A 21,217-nucleotide genomic window follows, 5' to 3' on the forward strand; every position below is an offset into this window, starting at 1 on the left:
TGTATGTGTTTGTATGTGTGTGCATGTTTGTATGTGGGAGGGGGTAGGATTTTATCAAACCACAAAACACCAATATACTCCGTAGGTTATTTTATGTAAATGTATATCAATGCAACATATATATATTCACTTAAATAACACATGCAGTCTAAAATTACTACCTAGTAGATTGGCAAGGGTACAAAAAGGATGACTGCTAATCTTGTCAACATCCCTAACCCCCTTATCCCACCCCTCCCCAAGCCAAACATTCCTCCATCAAAAGCAATTGAACGTTCTAGACCACTCATACACCTATTTCTGTAACAAGTTACTTGAGCGGGGGATGTTCACAAAGATGAGTGTGACTAAAAATTGAAAATAAGATGACATTTGAGTACAGTACATGTATATACAGTTGAGGCCAACAGTTTACATACACCCATGGAATTCAGTGAAATTTGTTCACTTGCCAAACATCGTGAAATTTACTATATCTTCAGAAATATATATACTACCATAACGGATTTGGTATCAAATGAAAGAGCGTATCAAGCACTTTCACATGGTTGGGATATCGTTGGGATTTAAGTATGTTTCAGGAGGAATTTTCTTTGAAGAAAAAACGTAATATTAATGCCAAATGTATTCTATTGTTTGTTATTTTATTTTCAAACATCGTTTCATAGAAATACATAAATGTCAAAACTATGATTTATATTACACTTTCTATCATGATATGTCACCACTGAACAAAAAAGTATAATCTGAAATGTTTGTATTGAGAAGTAACTAGCACAAATATGAAAAGTTTTTGTCAAGTTTTTACTTTCAATATGTCTAAAATATGAAGATTTTTTTGGGAAAATGACACCTAAATATTTTTTAGCTTCTGATGACAAAGCAATGTGATGAAGGAGCATGACATACTTATTTGTTTAATATCAAATTCGTCACGATAGCACATATATTTTATAAGATACAGTAAATTTTATGATGATTGGCAAGTGTCAACTTTTTTTTGAATTTCCTGGGTGTATGTAAACTTCTGGCCTCAACTGTATATATATATATATATATCTTTCTACATCTGCGTTTAAGGCGAATTTCTTTGTCTTTTTTTAATGTTCGTAATGCGCCTTAACGCCCCCTACCTTCGTCTTAACATCTATATGTGTACTATGACGGAATAAACCCATTCATAGACTTCACCCTTTCGTATGATGTATGCATATATATTTCATCACTGCATTGGCCAGATCATGTTTAGAGGGTGCACACACTGCGTAGTCATTAATGAAGTTATAAACCGTGTGCACAATGCACATATGCAAGCGTGTCTTAATTCACACTTAACTCTTTATGTAACATCTTCCAAATTAAACAACAATAAGAGGGTAAATACCTCATTATAAAAGATAAAAGCTAGCTTCAGTTTCAATGAGCTATAGTTTTTAAGGACCCCCTCTAAAATTGCAGTTACATGATAAAAGCAATTCCTGCTCTCAGTTACAGCAAGAAGGGATTTCCCCCATGTGGTAATAAGAGGGAATGTTATCATAATATTACATTAGAAATCAAATAAAGTATTATGAAGGTATGTTATTGTCATATTGGTTTCAATAGGATTTCCATTTCTGCTAATCTTATTTTCTTTGATATCAACATTCAGGATAAATAAACATGCAAAATGTTTCTCTTTCTCTTTCTACCCTCTCATGATTAAAAAAGAGAGATCCTTGAGCTTTTAAACCTGATTCTGAGTGATAGGAACTTTCCTCTAGTGACTTCATATTGGCTCTCATTCCTTTTTGAATTTTTTAAATAATATTTTAAGTTGCATAAACAGAGCCAAATCATTAATAAGTGAGAATTAAATGAGTTTATAACTTATTCAAGGCTTATTCACTGGCTTAAAATGAATATTTATGCCTGTAAGATTTTTTTTGTGGACTTTGCAGGAATCAATTCTCTTTCATTTAAGTCCCAAAGTATAGTAGTCTAACATCAATTGAAATTTTATAAATTGATCTTTCATAGTCCGGGAAAAAGGGAATATTCCTTATTTTTCTTGGTAGTTTATAACTAAATCAAATACTTTCAAGTATATATATAATACATGGATATTTCTTGGATGTGAAAAGTGTGAAATAAGACAAAATTTGGGCAAGTTTTTTACCCCATCAAACCCCCTGCCAGTTAATGTTAACTGTCCCGTTTACAAAAAAAAAAAACTGATTTTGCAAAATAGACTTAATGACTCATGCCCATTGAAGTTAGAATACAATTTTTGATGATGCAGGCAATTTTTAATGTATCATTGATCTAATTTTAAACTGCACGATAAACACAATTACTTTTATTTTAAGTCATTGATTTAATAAATATTCAAAAAATTAATCAGTCATGCCATACTTACTATCTATAACTGTGAACATTTCTATTAGACATACTCATTTCTTTACATCAACCCTGTACCACGAACAGTTGGCAACATGTATTCCCTAACATTGGCCAATCTTATTCTATTACACAAGAGAAGGTCTATAAACACACCCATTGGCCTTGCCATGGAACAAAACCAATGCCAAAGTCAGGTTATGAATTCATAATTGATTCTATATATATCCCATAAAAAGATCACCCCATACCATAAACTTCACTAAAGGAAGCTAACAAAAAATAATAATATATTAACAGAATATTGTGCAATGCATATAATTATGGACACAAGTATCTTTTTCCATGAGCCTATTAAACAAACATGAACATTTTATAAGGAACTGATCTGAAAGGAATGGTTATGAATTTAAGGTGTATTCTCTTTGTGTGTTTTTAATTCAATACTCATTTGGTGGTTGACATTTTTATTTTCAACTGATAGTTTGTGGAAACACTTTTTATCTGGTGATCACCATTGGAATTTATGAATAAGAAATTCTTTTCAACTTAATTGTAGGCATCTTCTCTATCTAAAAAAAAAACCATGACACAATTACCATGGGAATAACTGCACTATTAGGTCTATGGAAATAAGACAACATCAATCAATACAGGGGTAGTTACTCAACAATTACATACATTTAAGTTATGAAATTACTTATGGATAAATACTGGCATTATTTCCCTGTAGCATTATCAAATACACAAAAGTAAAACCACACTTTAAGTTATCATAATGCCAACCTTTTTTTGACAATGTTTACTCTACATTTCCATATATTGTATCCCTATCTCTAGCCATATCTCAATCTTACTGCTTGGTACAGTGGTAGATTTATTATGCATACAGATATTCAAATACGGGACCACACCACCAACTTTTGGAGAAGTTTGCAATTGTATGCTGTTCTTTCCTATTTTGTTCAACTCTTTGACGTCATTGTGTCCCCATAGAAATGGTAGGCTACATGCCTGAGTGGTAGAACTGAATAGACTCCTGGAGCTATCAAATCTCACCCTAAATATGATGAATAGATTACTTCTATAAGGGTCACAATACAATAATGAGATATTTTCAAAAGCTTTGATATAGGCAATGATGGGTTGGAAATCACTAAGCTTCACAACTAGGGTGAAGTCCCACGCTAGCTAACAGCACAATATGCATCTAGTCGGACAAGTCAAACAAGTTTGGGAATTGTTGCTTTTTCATAATCTGTGGTTCAAATCTCACAATATCTAATTCTTCATCGCTATCACATTCATATATCATAAATTTATATATAATGACATTTTCTATTACTCTTTGATTCTCCCAAAAAGGAATTTCTGCCCTAACAAGGCCAATCATATCTCAAGACATAACTATTGAAAAGTGGAAACCCTTTCTTTTCAAATATAAAACCATTTGGATAAAGTTTAGACTGTCTAATTTGTTTTAATTTCATAGTTTTATCTGAATAAGAACCTGATGATGTATAAGATAAACTTGTTTTACAAGAACAATAATTTGAGCAAAGACAGAATTACTAATGAAAAAAAGCTATTTATCAAACAACTACTTTTTTATCATGAATTTGTGCAAGGGACAATAAAAGATCAGAGATTTACCTGTTTCTTACACTGAAAAAAAATTACACTAAACTAAAAGTGAAAATGGAGATGAAATATAACCCATGTACACAACATTCATTCTCTGAGGAAGAAAAAGACATGTACTTACCCACATGACTAAGATTAGCTGCTCTATGCAGCGCAAATCAAATATAAATAATCTTGCTACAGAAAAGTTGATGGATAAGGTCCATTACATGAAGAAAAGCCTAAGAAGATTTATTTAGTGTTTATTAAACACCACAGGTAGGTATGTTGCTAATGTGAATAAAATTCAAGACCGTGCTGTATGTCATTTATTGAAAGGCTTTAATGAGCTGCTACTCTGCGGAATCCTCCAAGATCAGGCATCTTCCATCTTCAATAATATTTCACAGTAAAACTGGATGGAGACTGGATAGGGCAACAAGTTGTCTATTTCAAGTAATTTTGTTGGCTTTCGATAAGAGATAGCAATAGAGGGAAACCTTCAAAAGATATCTGCCTAAGAAAATATTTGCTCAAACATCCCTTAAATGTTCGGTGCCAAAGTTCGTGTTTGTACAAGCAGATGTAAATGCAGCAGAGAATCCTTTGGTATTCATAAGAAAATAGATTCCCAGAAAAGGCAAGATCTGATCCACTCTTTTCAAAAGCCCTGTGGTTTGAAATCAGTCTGAAATCTTGGTATTTTCCCACAATTTAAGAACGTACATCTGAAGCTGTACAACATCGATGTACATCCAACCTCTCCAAACTGGCCATAACTTTGAGTCTGGCATGCTTTTTACATGTACACGGTTCAATGAACAATCTCATTCATAGTAGAGCATCCAAACAAGATTTAAAGTCCAAAAGTCCACAAACACCCTAAAACTGACGTCATGAATGCAAACGATGGTTAAAGTGTAAATGATGAAACATATATTGTCCTTACGATTCAAACATATTGCACACTTATGATCCATGCCGTGCTATATAATGCTAAACTGCAATTGATTATCTATCTCTCTATATTCCTTTGATAGTTGCCCATTCAACTAATAAAAGTACATAATTTCCATAAGGTCTTCAATTGACAATCGTTATCCCCCTTTATACTTTCATATCTAAAAAAGAATATCGATGATGGGAATATTTGCTCACAATGAGAGAAAATTCAACATGGCCATTGTAAAAAATCATTAAAAGCAAAATATCTTAGCCTCTTCTGGATAGTAATTTAAGATCGTGATATGTATACTATTTAATTCTGTCTGGCACAGGTCTCCAAACACTACATTCTCTCCCTTTTCTAAACTAACCCTTTAAGCTTTCTTTTTTATGAACTGAAAAATAAGATAAACCTGTATGTCATCAAAAGGGGATTCATTATAATTTCATAATAATTTACCACAAGTAATATAATTCAAAATCTGATCTTTTATGGTGGTTTAATATTTATCCCTGAGCAAGGATAAGTATGGTGCATTATAATGTAAATTATATGAAGAAGTTATAATCTCAGAATTACCTTTTTTTAGAGCAATAAATGGGGGACATACATGTAGTGCAATGAGCCAAATGTTCAGAGTGTGTGTGCTTAATAAGTTCTCACTATAAGGATTACGATCATCACTATCATCATGTTACATAATTAGTTTATTAAAATCATACTAATTAAATCCTAATGTTTCAAATAAAAACAAGTGGAATGCCTCTGGCCGTCTCACCTGCATCACGCGATTCAATATAGCAGCAGTGCTGATTTTGAAAACTACTATAACTCGCACAAGATGTTCAGTGATACTTGGTTACTCTTATTTCCACGTTTTATGAACTAGACCAATACACTTATAGAGATATGATGGCAATTCAACAAATACCCCCAACGTGGCCAAAGTTCTTTGACCTTACATGACCTTTGACCTTGATCATGTGACCTGAAACTCGCACAGGATGTTCAGTGATACTTGATTACTATTATGTCCAAGTTTTATGAACTAGACCAACACACTTTCAAATTTATGGCTGTAATTCAACAAATACCCCAATTTGGCCAAAGTTCATTGACCCTAAATGACCTTTGACCTTGATCATGTGACCTGAAACTTGCACAGGATGTTCAGTAATACTTGATTACTATTATGTCCAAGTTTCATGAATCAGATCCATAAACTTTCAAAGTTATGATGGTAATTCAACAGATACCCCCAATTCGGCCAAAGTTCATTGACCCTAAATGACCTTTGACCTTGGTCATGTGACGTGAAACTCATGCAGGATGTTCAGTGATACTTGATTAACCTTATGTATAAGTTTCATGAACTAGGTCCATATATTTTCTAAGTTATGATGACATTTCAAAAAATTAACCTTAGGTTAAGATTTTGATGTTGATTCCCCCAACATGGTCTAAGTTCATTGACCCTAAATGACCTTTGACCTTGGTCATGTGACATGAAACTCAGGCAGGATGTTCAGTAATACTTGATTAACCTTATGGCCAAGTTTCATGAACTAGGTCCATATACTTTCTAAGTTATGCTGTCATTTCAAAAACTTAACCTCAGGTTAAGATTTGGTGTTGACGCCGCCGCCGCCGCCGCCGTCGGAAAAGCGGCGCCTATAGTCTCACTCTGCTATGCAGGTGAGACAAAAAAGGAATTGGGACACAGATACCCACGCTTCTACAATTCCCTGAATTCAATATGTTAATATTCAAAGTTTATTGTTTGAATATAGCATTCTTTAGCATTTATTTCAATGTAAAAAGATTGTAAATCAATACAAATATTTACCAGTGTGAAACAAGAAATATGAAAGCTTTATCATATGTGACCAGCCAAAACCTATAATTCGCTAGGGAAGGTTCTCTGTAAATGGCTGAAACAGTAATTTGGTCTTCAAAAAGCAAAAAAAAGCTTATTTGAAAGAGTAATTCTTCTTCATGCTGCAAAATTTTTAAGTTGTAAAGTTGAATAGAAAACAAGACAAGAGTTTTTATGACACAAGTTTTTAAGGACTGCTTGGAGGTTTCATTGAGATTTCACAGTATGCATAATACTTATTTTGTGAAGATATCGCTTAGTTTCTTCTGCATTCAATCAAGTATTTGTTTAGATTATTGTTAATGAATTTTAACAAGTTCATCATTTTAAAGCTTAGGATGTGCTTTTTTAAACTCATTAAACATAAACAATCATTTTGGGTGACTTATTATTGGTCTGGGGTGGCTGGTCATATAAGGTTGAATAAAATGAGAGAGAGAGAGAATGGGAGAGATAGGAAGAAAGAGAGAGCGAGTAAGGGATTATCAAAATACTAAATCTGACTAAATTGAAATAATTTGCATTTTTTCTTTCAAAGTGAACAAAAACAAATCACAGTTTCATGGATGATTCAAACCATATCGAGTCTGAGAAATTCAAATGACCCAAATTCAGGGAAACAAACAAAAATTAATACATAAAATGAGGCTGGGTGAAGAAGTGCCTCATTGGTTGGTTTTTTATTTTCTAAGAAATAATATGGATAGAACAGTCATGATATGAAAGGTGATGTCATGCTAAATAAACATCTACATGGAAGACAGAATATTAAGAAAATAACAAGCAGACTTACCAGAACTGCTGGGCAGATAGCCGTTGGAGGTAGAATGTGGTCACGGAATTCTCCCATATTACATTCTGGTTTGACATGGGAGGCACATTTATTGTGGAGCTGTTATTTGAATAAGTGAGGGTGGGAAACAGAGACAAGGATAAGAGAGAGAGGAAGAGTCAGAGAGGGAAAGACAAAGAAAGACAAAAGAGGTGAAAAAAGAAGAGGATGAAGGCATAACAGACAGAGCAAGTGGAAGAAGGATAAAAAACATAGAAAGCATTTAATGATCCACACGTGTCACTTCTATATTTATACCATTTTTTTTTTCCTGCTAGAAGTGCATTCATTGCATCTTTTTTTCAGTAAAGATTTGCTTTCATCTTCACCAACATGATGAACTGTATATCCTATATTGGCTTTTGGCCAGTTTCTTTTGATGAACGGATAATCACACTTGAAGATGTTGATTTGAGAGTAGAAACAGAAACCAGTATGGTAATGTCTTCCACATCAATGAAAACCAAGTCATATTTTTTGGGGGAAAATATGAGCTTGAATGCATTTGATTGATTTCCTAATTATCATTTCTCGCTGTTTAAAAAATCCTCAAGCCAATTTACCAGTTCTAAAAAAGCTACTAATTCTAGAAAATAATGCTAGACCATAATAATTAATTAATGACTCAAATATAAGTTTTAAGACCCACACTGGAGCTAAAAGTGAATTTGACAAATCATACACCAATCAAAAGGTTATAAATTACAAACATAGCAATGTAAGGTTTATGAATTTTCACTGCTTGCCAGCTTAGTATTATGCTTGAGAATAACTCAAAATTCAAGAAGGCCAAGCCTCTCATAAGGTCTCTGACCCACTTCAGAAGGGTTTGTAGAAGGTCTAGGGACCTGGTGGCCATTTCATAAAGCAGTTCGTAAGTTAAGAGCTACTTTTAGAATGACTGGTGAACATTTCTCACACACTTAACCATCGCTAATTCAACATACCATTAACCACAAGAAAGGATCACCAGTCATTCTTTAAGTCGCTCTTAACTTACGAACAGCTTTATGAAATACCCACAAGGGGTGGTATTCTGGTACACTGTCATAAAATTTGTCATAAATTTTGTTATTTCTCTCCGAGATGTGACACCCCTATGATTGTCACATATCAGTATTCTTATATTATCTTTTCTCTGTCATATCTATCTAAGTTCCCGCCCATATTTTCAGAAGCAAACCAATCAAAATCACTGTTGCTTCTGAGGGGGAGCCCTTCTAACTAATAGGAAGGCCAAGGAGCATTGAGTTTCCTAAATACAGTAGCTGGCATTGCGCGACTGTGCTTGATGCGCTTATTTACAAACAGAGACAGGGAGCTGAAAAGGATTTTTTGAAGAGCTCAAAAACAGAGTAAAAAGGAAAAATTAATATTTCATAGGGCCTAACTACTTGTAGCATGAACAAATATTTAAATCTAAATGATATTGCTGTATGCTTGATATACAATCGGCATAATATCAGGATATTATGGTACTAAAATGACAAAATTGATGACAGCTACACCCTGCCATAAATTTTTATCTCATCTTTTGCTTGTACATTGGGATTATGCGCATAATGAACTGCATATTTCTGGTGTGCGCTAAAGAGAAGAGGCAAAATTTTTAGAACAAAAGTTGTGATATCTATCAGAATGCCAATTCTATCATATCTTTGTGAAAAAGACAAAATATTGAGAAAAGGCAATGTTCAGAATATTAACCCCTGGCTTCTAGGATCCTTTCATTCAGACCCCCCCCCCTGATTCCCTACTTCCTTACAAGTGCTTGCTACTACGCATGGCACCTTTTTTAGAAATAAGGCATGGTCATAGGGAAAAGATTTGATTCATATATACAGTGCGTATAAGAAAACGGGACAGATTTGAAGTCTATAAATTTTTTGTTTCAAATTAAGATCTCTATATTTTGGTGTCAATAGGTGCTCTGAAGTCTTATCCTTCAAATGCCATTAAAATAATTTAGTTTCGTTCATGCTTGAGCGAACACAAAATGTTTTTGTCTGGGGTTAAAAAAGAGACTTGTGCCAAAATGGCATAAAAATGATAAATATGATGGTCAGACTTCTTGCTAATCAGCAGACTTCCTCTTAACCTTTTCATTATCTTTGCCATAATATTCGAATTATGCGGTCAAAATGCACTTCCAAATCTTCTTATTTGCTTGAATAGTTCTGTTGTTGTTCCTTTTTAATATGTTCTCTTTTAGCTTTGAATATTTCTTCTTTAGGCAGGAACGTTTTTTTTACCGAAGTATGGGAGAGCATATTTTTTTTTTCAATTCCTTTCATTGTGTGCTACAAAGGTTATGGTGCCTTTGTACAGTGGCATACTGATGGGTGGGGGCTCGGAATGATCCCCCCCAAATAAGAAAAAATCATGACCAAGAAAAAAAAGTGGAAAGGAAAATATCAGAAAACATAGAAATTAAAATATGATATCATTTACTGAATATTATGTCAAAATCACAAAATTGGATATTTCAATAAAAAAAGTGGAAATTTTTGCTTGTTCACTTCACAACCTTTTAATACATTTTACCCGATCTGCCATATCTTGCTCCTTTAAAATTGACTCAATACACCATTGCCATTGAAAGACATGAATCTTTTCCTGTTTGTCCTGTCAAGCACATAATTAAACTTGGTGAAGGATTCAATAACCCCTTGAAAATAGGATTCATGTCTTTTATAGGTACCATAACATAATTTGTTTCACATACCAGTATTAAAGGATTTGAATAATTACAAATTCTCCCAGATAATAATGCAAATCTTCTTACTTGGGTTGACAAAAAGTCTTCTTTTCTTACTTATTAAGGAAAATTGAAAGGTAAAAGAAGCTTAAATGAAAAAAAAAAATTTCAGGTAAATAAATAATTTTGTAAATGAAATTTGACAGCATAATTCGAAAATTATGGCAAAGAAAATGAAAAGATTAGCCAAAAGTCTAATCATCAGATTTCTCATTTCTGCCATTTTGGCGCAAGCCTCTTTTTGAACCCCCAACAAAAACGTCCTGTGTTTGCTCAAGCATGAACAAAATTCATTTTTTTAAATGGCATTTCAAAGATAAGACATCTGTTAACATAAAAATATAGATATAATAATTTGAATCATTTTTTTATAGACTTTTCAAAACTGTCCCGTTTTTTGATACGCACTGTACATATACATCATTTTCAACATTACATAATATTCATGTTAGTATAATCATTCATATTATATATATATATATATACATGAGTGGAGATAGTACGCATTCTATATAAACCTTATATAAATTTCCTGTAGACAATTAGCATAATTAGGAAACACAAATCAAACTTTAATCGGAAGAATCTGTCATTTCAAAACAAGAGTGGATTTATAAAATTATGGTTTCTAATACTTTACATTACATAATTTTAAAGTCATTTAACGTGGATTCCCACCCCAACATTTTAATGCTCTCATAATCAAGAGATACCAGAGTATCTCAATCATCAACATCAACCTCCCTCTGGACAACAGGTCCGCTACCAGAGTCTTTGATTAAAAAAAAATCTTTTGATGCATATCAAAAATTGCCCCCCCCCCCCAAGGAACTAAGTTTTGCACAACCACATTTGGAAATCCCAGATCTGCCACTGATTGTACATGTATTTGTATTCAAATCAGCTGAAACATGTTTCCTTCTATCTTCGATATAGGCCTTTGGTAAAATGAACTTGACCTGCTTTTTGTTGGAAATTTTATTATTACAATACCAACCCCGTGAATTTACATATTCATTATTTGCACATTCTTCTAAAAAATACACAACTTGGAAAATATCTGTTTACCATCTGGTTACCATGGCAAGACATTAAATGGATTTCCATTTAAAAAGAATCTAGCTCACAATAATCTCTGACCTTCATACTTGTATGGTTTGGTGTAGTTTGCTTTTCATAAAATCATATAGTATGGTCTTGATTACTTACTCTCATTTCTTTTTATCATACTTCATCGAAATGAATTTGGCTGTTAAACACTCAAACTCATTGTTAGTTTGACTGTTAAATCTTATTTGCTTGAATGTATTCCAGTTTCACAGGTCCATATGAAAGTTCCTGAGGTACTGCATTCACAATGTCTTAATTGCAGCTGAGGTCTTCTTGTAAACTTATTTGTGGCACATTAAGGGGGTAGGGTTGATTTAAAAGCTGGTGCTCTAAGTTGGAAAGAAAGTTTTTTGAGCTTATACTCAAAATAGAATAAACGGATGTGCTCTTTTCCTGGTCATTGTTTGCAATTTCCTGTTGTTGACTTTGTTAAAGATTACATAAAATTGTGAAAATAGGGAGGGCTCAGAAAAACTTGTACTAGAATTATAAAAAGTGGGTGTTTTTAAAGCTCCTTTGTTCCCAATGTGTGCAATAATGAACAAAAAATGGCTAAAATATAAATTTGAAACATTGCAAAATAGGGAACAAATTCAAACATGTCTTGGCGATAATCATTTTATCTGGCATCCTTTGGATTCCACCAATTAAAGATATTACAGCAGAGAGGAAGATAGAGAAATAATCTTTTAATCACTCTTTAAAAAGGATGCATGAAAATAAGTAAAGTAATATAAAAAAAAAAGAAACAAAGATAACACAAGGAGCTGTTTTTATAAAACCAATCAGAACATTGAGGGGGGAGGAGAAAAGGGATAAGAAGATAAAGATGAAGAAGATGTAGGGAAAGAAAGAATTTAGAATTTAGCAGTCTTACCGTTATTTTGCACCATCTACAGTGAAGGCCAGTTACACCATTGTAGCTCTTTATTGACTTCTTACACCGGTCACATTTACCAGGGCAGTTACCTTCTACCCAATGGTGGTTCATGATCTGTTGAATCAAAGAGATATTCCTCAAAATTAATCCAATACAAGTATGATTGAAAACTGTGTGAAGTGCAGTCTGAAGTTCCGAAAAAAAAAGAATTTTTCTCTCTTAAAAACTATTACAAAGATAGGGAAAGAATTGTACAATATCTTTATTTTATCTAACCTCAGATAAAAGTTAATTGTTTCAAGAACAATAGTCTAATATTGTCTATACCACAGAAATGAAAATATGTTAATATAACTATAATTCCAGCGAAGTTTAAAGGGAACTTCAATCAGTGGAAATTAACCTATCAATGACAATTTAAATATACCATATATTACATAATGTGATTGAAACATAATATACAATTGCCTGACTCAACTACCAAGTATACCTCCACTCTAAATATTCATAGTAATTCTATAAAACTGACATCGTTGTATCACCACCACAATGCACATGGATATTAAATACAAAATGATGCATTGTGGGTTAAATAATCTTTGATATCTTAGCAAACCTACTGCCAATGCAAATGTGATTCAAATTAAACATACATCATACATAATCACACACATAGGCGGCGGAAGCGGGGGGGACATGTCCCCCCCTAAATTTTAGGTGGGGGGGACGGTCCCCCCTTAAATTTTTAGTTGACCTTTTTTTTTTGCTTGTTTGTCAATTTTTTTTTTGCGTCCCCCCTTAAATTTTTGGTTGATAACCTTTCTTTTTTTTTGCTTGTCAAAAAAATTTTGTGGTCCCCCCCTAAAATTGTTGGCTTCCGCCGCCAATGATCACACAAATGAATAGACAGAGTTGGGTAGAGTCTCACAAATAGATCCAATCAACCTCAACTATGGAGGTCCATCAATGCCCTAACTTTTCATACACAAAATCTGTAAAACATCCCTTTGGACAAAAAGGAGCACACTTGATTGGCAGGAAACTGAAGCTTGCATGTCACCTATGGATAAATGCATGCTACATATTGGGATTGATGGCTTTACATAGTTATGACTGATTGGATCAAATCTCTATAAAGACAGTGCCCTGGTATTCAAGTATAATTATACACATAGAAATGCATGCAGCATCTTTGACCTAATATGTCTATCAAATCAAGGAAACTACATGTACATAAGGGAAAACAAGTTTATAGTGCCAGGAAATGTAAGGAAATACATGTATTATGCACAAAGAATGATAAAACTTGTCACTCTTCCATTCAACATTGATCTCAATCAACATCTCATCCTAACATATGGATACATCTTATTTTCCAGTCTTTCATTCTACAGAGAGAAAAAAGAGAAATGGTATGATGGAAATGTTCATACCTTGGTGGAAATTATCTATTCAGAAAACTGAGAGGAAATTTCAACAACACAAAAAGAACTTGATTTTGGACACTAAAAGGAGTATGCTATATTATGCTATTACTTGTATATGCACATGTAGTTTATATATCAAATAATATAAGAATGAACTGTTTCTTAATTGAATATGTGAAATTGAATATAAGAACTTGAATGATAAACCGACACTGTAATTAAATCCAAAAAAATAAGACCAAAATAAAGAGCTACTAGTTTTAGAAACTCATACTAACATGATGAATGGCCACAAGAACCATAGGGATAAATAGTCTATATATTGTGACATGAGAATTATCATAAATAACTCAAATGAAAAATCTCTATTCAAAAGGATGGCTTTCAATTGTAAAGAATGAGGCATGCTGTGTAAAAAAGGAGAAAGAATAAAGATATCTCTGCATCACACTAACAATGTTCTATAAAATCTTTACAATTAGACATTCCTTAAAACAAACGAATTTGTCAGACATGTATATTGCTCCTTATATCCTACTTGAGTTAAACCCTGTATGCTGATTGATTTTAAATAGCATCATGTGACCAAAAATATTTGCACTATTTTGCGATGATGTTGAAAATGAAACGCCCACTGAAGAAAATTTACTATTCCGTGACGTCAATGATATAATCATGCACTATTCCTCCATTGACGTCACAGATCATTCAATCTCTCGGATGCACCGGTCACCGAGGTGTCTGTAACGGGCAAGTCCCGTGAAGGGATGGCGCAGGCACAAATCCGCATTCCATTCAGCATGTGACTTCAGGAAAAGAAGGTCAGTCAGCGAAGCGTGTTAACTATATTTTGGTTCAGATTAAAAAGGATGAACTACGAATACAAGAACTAGATTATCAAAATTCATTGTTCTAACTTATTAAATGTATTATAACTTATTAAATGTATGTATAATATACCTGGGGCCCGTAACACAAAGGTTAGCGATTGATCGTACGCTTGATTTTCACGATTGATTGTACATTGTAGTCAATGGAATCAATCGTAGAAAAATGTTCTACGATCATTGCTAAGCTTTGTGTTACGGGCCCCAGGCCTTTATTTCGAAAGTAGAGAAGGAATTATTTATCTTCGGTTGTACTGGCAAAATTACTATTTTTACCCCGAGGGCTTTGCCCCTCGGGGAAAAATAGTAATGCCAGTCCAACCTCAGACGAATAATTCCTACTATACTTATTCAAAGCCTGGTATATTTGTATACAATATGAAAAGGATATTGTAATATTCAGGAATTTCTGGCGACAATTAGGGAAGGTGGGGTAAGTTGAGCCATTTATTGCTTTTTGCATGTTAGGACAGATATGACCACTAATCTTGTAAAAATAAGTACCTTGCCGTAAAATTTTATTATTTGGAAACATTTCTTACCAATATGCAACTTCCAACCCCCACACTATATGGCACCATCACCTTTGAAAAAAAAGTCAAATGGCTCAACTTGCCCCACCCATGGGGTTAGTTGAGCCACCTTCTGGGGTAAGTTGAGCCACAAAAACTATGTACAAAAGCTATGGGGCAAGAGCTAGCATGACAATTTTTTCATTTAAAAGTCTTTTCACTTGCTTATTCTCAATAAACACTCAAATCCTCTTCTTAACAACTGTCTTGTGAATGTGATCCTTTCTGCCTGCATATCAATGGCTTTGTAAGGTTTGTTTTTATATATACATTACCATACGAATTACCATGGCTCAACTTGCCCCATGTTGGTTGGCTCAACCTACTCCAGTCTAAACTTCATGTAATATTTACACATCCACACATTACTTATGCACCCATCATGTAAAAGATTATGACAAGAATGAGGATCCATACCTGGAATAACAATATTGTCATCTTATGTCCTTAGAATATTTAAAGATGCATGTGGGTAAAATGCAATTATCTATTTGATACTTTCTGACTTTTTGGTTGAAATTTGCATTTTTCTCTCTAAAAAACTATTTTCTGTTTCAATGTTGAAAACAATGTGGTTGGATAATGGGTCATCAATATAATTATGTCACCACCATAATGTCTGACTCATTCATAATTTGCCTGGGGTGGTGGCTCAACTTACCCCATCTTCTCAGATAGAGTTTCTGCAAACACTTGGAAATCATATATTTGGTGGTGCACGACATGTATACAAACATCCAAGAGAAAATAGGGACATAAAATCAATAAACAAATAACACTAAAAATCTAGCAAATACAATCTTTCAATACCAATAATGAACCATAAAGTGGTTATAAAACTTTTTATCAATACCATTTTGATACAAAACTGAATATGAAAACATTCAGAGAGAGAGAAAAAAACAACCCAGCCCACTATCATTTAAATTTGTTTTAATTTTCTTTAAGTGAACACATCAGACAGAATGTCATTACTTTTGTCATATTACACATACCACTTTCTGACAGACAGAAAGACTTTAACACTTGAAGCAGCATCTTTCTAGCTCTGAACAGCCAAGATAAATCATCGGCGTTCATCCGAACCATCGTATTAGTCAATTTTGGTCAAAAAAAATAAATTGATTTTAAGATTTTTGCAGAAAATGAAAGTACCGGTATAAGTTCTATCTTATTCATAACTAAATTTCTAGCCAGCAATTTATTTTAGTTTCTGAGATATGCGGGGATTTTCACGGCTATGCCATACAAATTCTTGATAAAATGTGCAAATCCCATTGGAAACGTGTACTGTTAAGAACACAACAGCTGCACACACTTCATATGCAATTTCGTGGTTAGCCAAACTGCTGTATCAGTACTGCATTGACTTTGCACATGAAAAAGTGATACAATGTTTTGACTGATTGCGCGCACTGAAATCACAGTCTAGGTAGTTGTAACCCCTATGACGTTTTTTGTACAGGGAAAATCTAATCCGCTCAAACCGAAATTACAAGCATGTAGCTCTTTTGCGATATTTTCTCTGATCCTTGGTTTTATGTTAAAAAAAAGAAGAAACCAGTGTCAAGCAATTGTCTTGGTTTTTCCAACCATGTATTTTTCTAGCAATGAATATGTTTTAAGGCTGGGGGTCTAAGTGTGAAATTTAAAGCAGACTTTGAAGTTGATTTTCTCTGAAATGGGTTTGCACTGTCGTATGTGTAATACGACGGTTCGGATGAACGCAAAAGAAATGTTCATGAGACTTTAATACAACCACTAGATTTGGACTCAAACAAAAACAGGACTGGTTCTGGTCTCTATAAGGAAAGATATAAAACAACAATTCCCTGAGTCAAACTCTCATTTAAAGTAAATAGAATACATGTAATTAGTCTTATGGTTTCTATAACAAATTAGACACTGAGAAAGAATTATTAGACATAATTGTGTTCCATGGCAAAAAATTAATGCTAGGTATCTTATTTGAGCACATCTCTCTTCATTCATGAGGCGTATTTCCCTATGCTCAAAAGTCTTCCTGCTTCAAACATATACATTTTTGAATAAATAAAGTACAGATACTATTGCAAACAAGTACTTGTTGCATCATATATTTTGTTGACTGCCAAAACAGCACCATCTGATATCCCTTAGGGCTTCTTACATATAGTTCACAAAGTTCCAGCATCATTTTATTACTTAAACAAAGGGTGATTGTCTTTTTTTTTATTGTTTATCTGATTTAATCAAATCCGTCCAATTCTCTCATTTTTTCTTCTTTGGGATAAGTTGTCTCTGTCGTATTTCACTATGATAGGAGTGTTTTCTTATCTATGAAATTAATGGTTTACAAGGAACCAATGAAAAAAAAATGATACATGCTAAATTAATATCAAGGCATTGAGTGCTATACTGTATTTTGATTTCCTGTCCTCATGAAATCATACTATTCAATTTCTTTAGCTGTACTTCAAGTTTGGTTGAAGGTGATAATACTTAATACAGTTGAAATTTCAAACCTTCAGTTCAAATTTACGGGTTGGAAGCTAGAATTATATACTAGCAATATTAATGGCATGTTTTGATACGCAAAGAAAAGGAAATATTGGTAAATCCCTGATATTGGCAAGTCCATCACAAATTCTAACAATGAAAATAAAGGCAAATTTACAATGTCAATTACACTACACAAATGTAATGATAAACTATTATTCTACAGTGCGTATAAAAAAAAAGTTTACACTTTGAAAAAGCCCGGGAATTAAAAAATATACATGTGGGTAATTCTTTCACATATAATCTTAGATTTGGGTCTCATCTATCCAATGAAAGTAAAAGTTTTGACAGAATGTTACACTTGAGTAAGCACTGTCCATTTTTGTAAAGCTCGCAGAATTCTGTTTGCGCAGAAATTTTCGTTTTCATGCTGTGTCAAGGGGAAAGGGCGAAATCAAATTTACCCTGCGAAACATTTCTCATACATTTCCCTTGCACTTATAGTCAATTGAAATAAAACATATACATTCAAGCATTTTGTAACAATTTTGCCACCCAAATTGAAATTTTAACACTTAGTAAGCACAACATTTACCCTTTTTGTGCCAGCTGGATCTGAGGACATAACTAAATCTGAACAAAAGTTTATATCAGACATCTCCAGCATTTTTTCACTAAGTTTTTATAATTTAAAGTGGGTTTAAATTTCATTTTTTATTTAATACTTGTTTCTCAAAACCTTTGCCAAGCTTGACAATGATTAACAAAATGAAAATCAAGCCTAAGTCATTTCATGTAAATCACAGCTCAGTGTAAATCAAATATCGTCACGATGGCCTCGTTGTGTGGGGGAGTGGGTTGAGGCACAATGCACTCTTCGAAGTGTTTTGGGCAAGGAAACAAGTTAAAAGGGTAAAGATCTCTTCAAATCAATTTCACTAGCTAAATTCAACATGTTCTTCATGATAAAGGTCTACTTTTATTCGCATAACTATTTCAAAGTTCTGCGCAAATCATTTTTCACTAACTTTTCAAAAGTAAGTGGTGCTCACTCAAGCGGAAATATTTTTAGACAGTTATATCGCCATTTGCTTAAATGGATCTGTACCAATATTAAAATGTGGAAAAATCTTCAGGATATTACAAATGTATAATTTTACAGGACTTTTTCTAAGTGTAAACTTTTTTTTGATACGCATAGTATAGAGAAAACAAATCTGTTCATTACTTGCATTTGAAATGTGCATTACACTTCTAAAGGACAATTTTGAAAGCATGGCATTACTACATGAGTGTAAAAATAAAGAAAAGTAGTGTGAAATGAGCACAAAAAGAATTTCAGCCAATTTCAAAGCATTTGGGAAAGGGTGTCTACTTTAACTCAATTTATGTACACCGGTACAAAAACACAACTAATTCCACACTGACTCAACAAAAAACAAGGAGAAATGTCAAAAAAGTTGACCTACCGGAACTTCTCCCCAAACCTCGGCGTCCTTGCGTGACAGATTTTTTGGTTGCTATATTAGAGTATGAGTAGCAGATAGCAGTGTGAAAAAGGTGATTGGGAAGGGAAATGAAAGAAGAGAATGATAAGAAGAAAAGGATAGAGGGATGAGAAATAAAAACGGATGAGGAGTGTATGAATAGAATAACTACAGAATGATGTATAGGTACTGAAGCAAAATTTTACAAAGCTGTATCCTAAATTAATTTAAGGATTATCACAGTAATTTAAGCTGAAGAAACACATCCAACTTTAAATGTGAGCAAGCTAATTGTTAATAGAGAATAATATTCACTGAAAAGGGGATTCAATAATTTCTAAAACCTAATTGTTAATTAAGCTAAATGTTAATTAAGTCTAAGGCTTCTTTAAACAGAGTAAACAGATTGATCAATAATTTCTAATAGAAGGAAAGTACTGTATCACATCTCAACAATAACTTGAAAAAACACTTTCAAATTGAAACATACTCTCTAGTTTTGATATCAATTCTAGACCAATTCCCTAAACAATCCAACATTATGACCACCAACTGCTCGTATGAAGTGCCACAGGACTTAAGTAATGAGCAAAATAGTTTATCCTTCAAGGTATTACATGTGTCTAAGTGGTGGGTATAAAGTATGTTGGTGATTTTCAGTGTATTTTAGCATTGCTTTGATTAATTAGGCACTTATCATTATTTCAGGAGTGACTTGCTACGCCCATTTCACCTATGATGATGTAATAATTCACTTATAATTTGAAGGCATTTCCATTGAATCAATGTTCAATGGGATCATTTACAATTGATTTAAATGTAAAATTAACCTGTGACAATCACTCACAGATTTCATGTTATAATGTACTAGCAGACAATATGAAAACATATGCTTCCACCACCCAGCATAAGAGAGCAGAGGCATGAATATTTTGAAATAATCAAATTCTTCTATTCATAAAATGAGAAGAAATAACATGTCACGTGACTATAGAGCATGATGTTAATAGCATAGAATAAATACATAAAATAGGGGGAAAATGTGTGATGTGAATTAAAACAGATGGCGGGTATAAAAGTTAGAATGTTTTAATTTGTGCATGATCAGGTCAAAGCTAAATGAAGGGTTACATACATAAGGTTTTTTTGTGTGTTGGCTTTAAAGCTTCTGAGCAACATTATTGTATTATCCGTTGCGATTTTGCTGGGTCTGCATTTTTACTCAAATCATGTTATTTATGAGTAAAGCCTAATTAAGCTGAAGAAATGGAGGAAGGCAAATACAAAAAAAACTGGGCTATGATATTTTAGAGTCCTTCTCATTTGATAAAAATACATAGTCAACTATGATTACAATCAGACCAGAAACAAGTAAACAGAAAAAATATAAATATTATGAGTAAATGAACATGCATGATTAAGGTTACAGTACATTCCACCATGTCACAAACATACATTTAAATAATAATGGGTTAATTACCATGCAATCTTGTGCAATAACAATATGTAGAGATGATGGCGGAAATCCATGACATGAAGACGATGGGGTGGGACTGTGATATAAATAGCAGAAGGGTGCATGTATATAAAGGTTCAAAAATAAACATTAAAAAAAAAATAATAAGCATGTTAACATGTGCACCAAGAAATAACATTAAATAGTAAATTTGCTGACAGAGAAAATTCTATTTGAAAAAAAAAGGGGGTGCAGTTGAAAACCAAAATGGGGAGGGTAATAATCTTTCCAGAACACTGGTATTTTATTGGTATTTAATTATGTTTATACTTATCTTCTCTATATAATTTCAAAGTGTTTATGATGTTTTTGTTATTTTGATTAAGTGCAGATTTGAAAGTTAGTGGCTAAACACAGAATGAATATATCATTAAAGCAAGAAAGTTAGTTGGTTGAATTAGATCACAGATAATAGCACCTCCTTCCTAATTTGAATGTCCACA

The 21,217-nt window shown here is 33.2% G+C and overlaps 1 protein-coding gene across 2 annotated transcripts in view; it reads right to left on the reverse strand.

Moving 5' to 3' along the window:
- Nucleotides 1–6,998: 6,998 nt before the first annotated feature.
- Nucleotides 6,999–21,217, reverse strand: part of LOC129255552 (diacylglycerol kinase beta-like) — a 145,506-nt gene continuing 131,287 nt past the window's right edge. For both annotated transcript variants that reach the window (XM_064097203.1, XM_064097202.1), the window contains 3 exons: nucleotides 19,241–19,291; nucleotides 12,402–12,518; nucleotides 6,999–7,716 (listed from right to left, as the gene is read on the reverse strand). In XM_064097203.1, the coding sequence (XP_063953273.1) occupies nucleotides 7,537–7,716; nucleotides 12,402–12,518; nucleotides 19,241–19,291 (348 nt within the window). In that variant the 3' untranslated portion in view covers nucleotides 6,999–7,536. The remainder of the gene's footprint in view (nucleotides 7,717–12,401; nucleotides 12,519–19,240; nucleotides 19,292–21,217) is intronic.

This window comes from Lytechinus pictus, chromosome 3 (genome assembly GCF_037042905.1).
Source record: "Lytechinus pictus isolate F3 Inbred chromosome 3, Lp3.0, whole genome shotgun sequence".
Taxonomy (NCBI): Eukaryota; Metazoa; Echinodermata; class Echinoidea; order Temnopleuroida; family Toxopneustidae; genus Lytechinus; species Lytechinus pictus.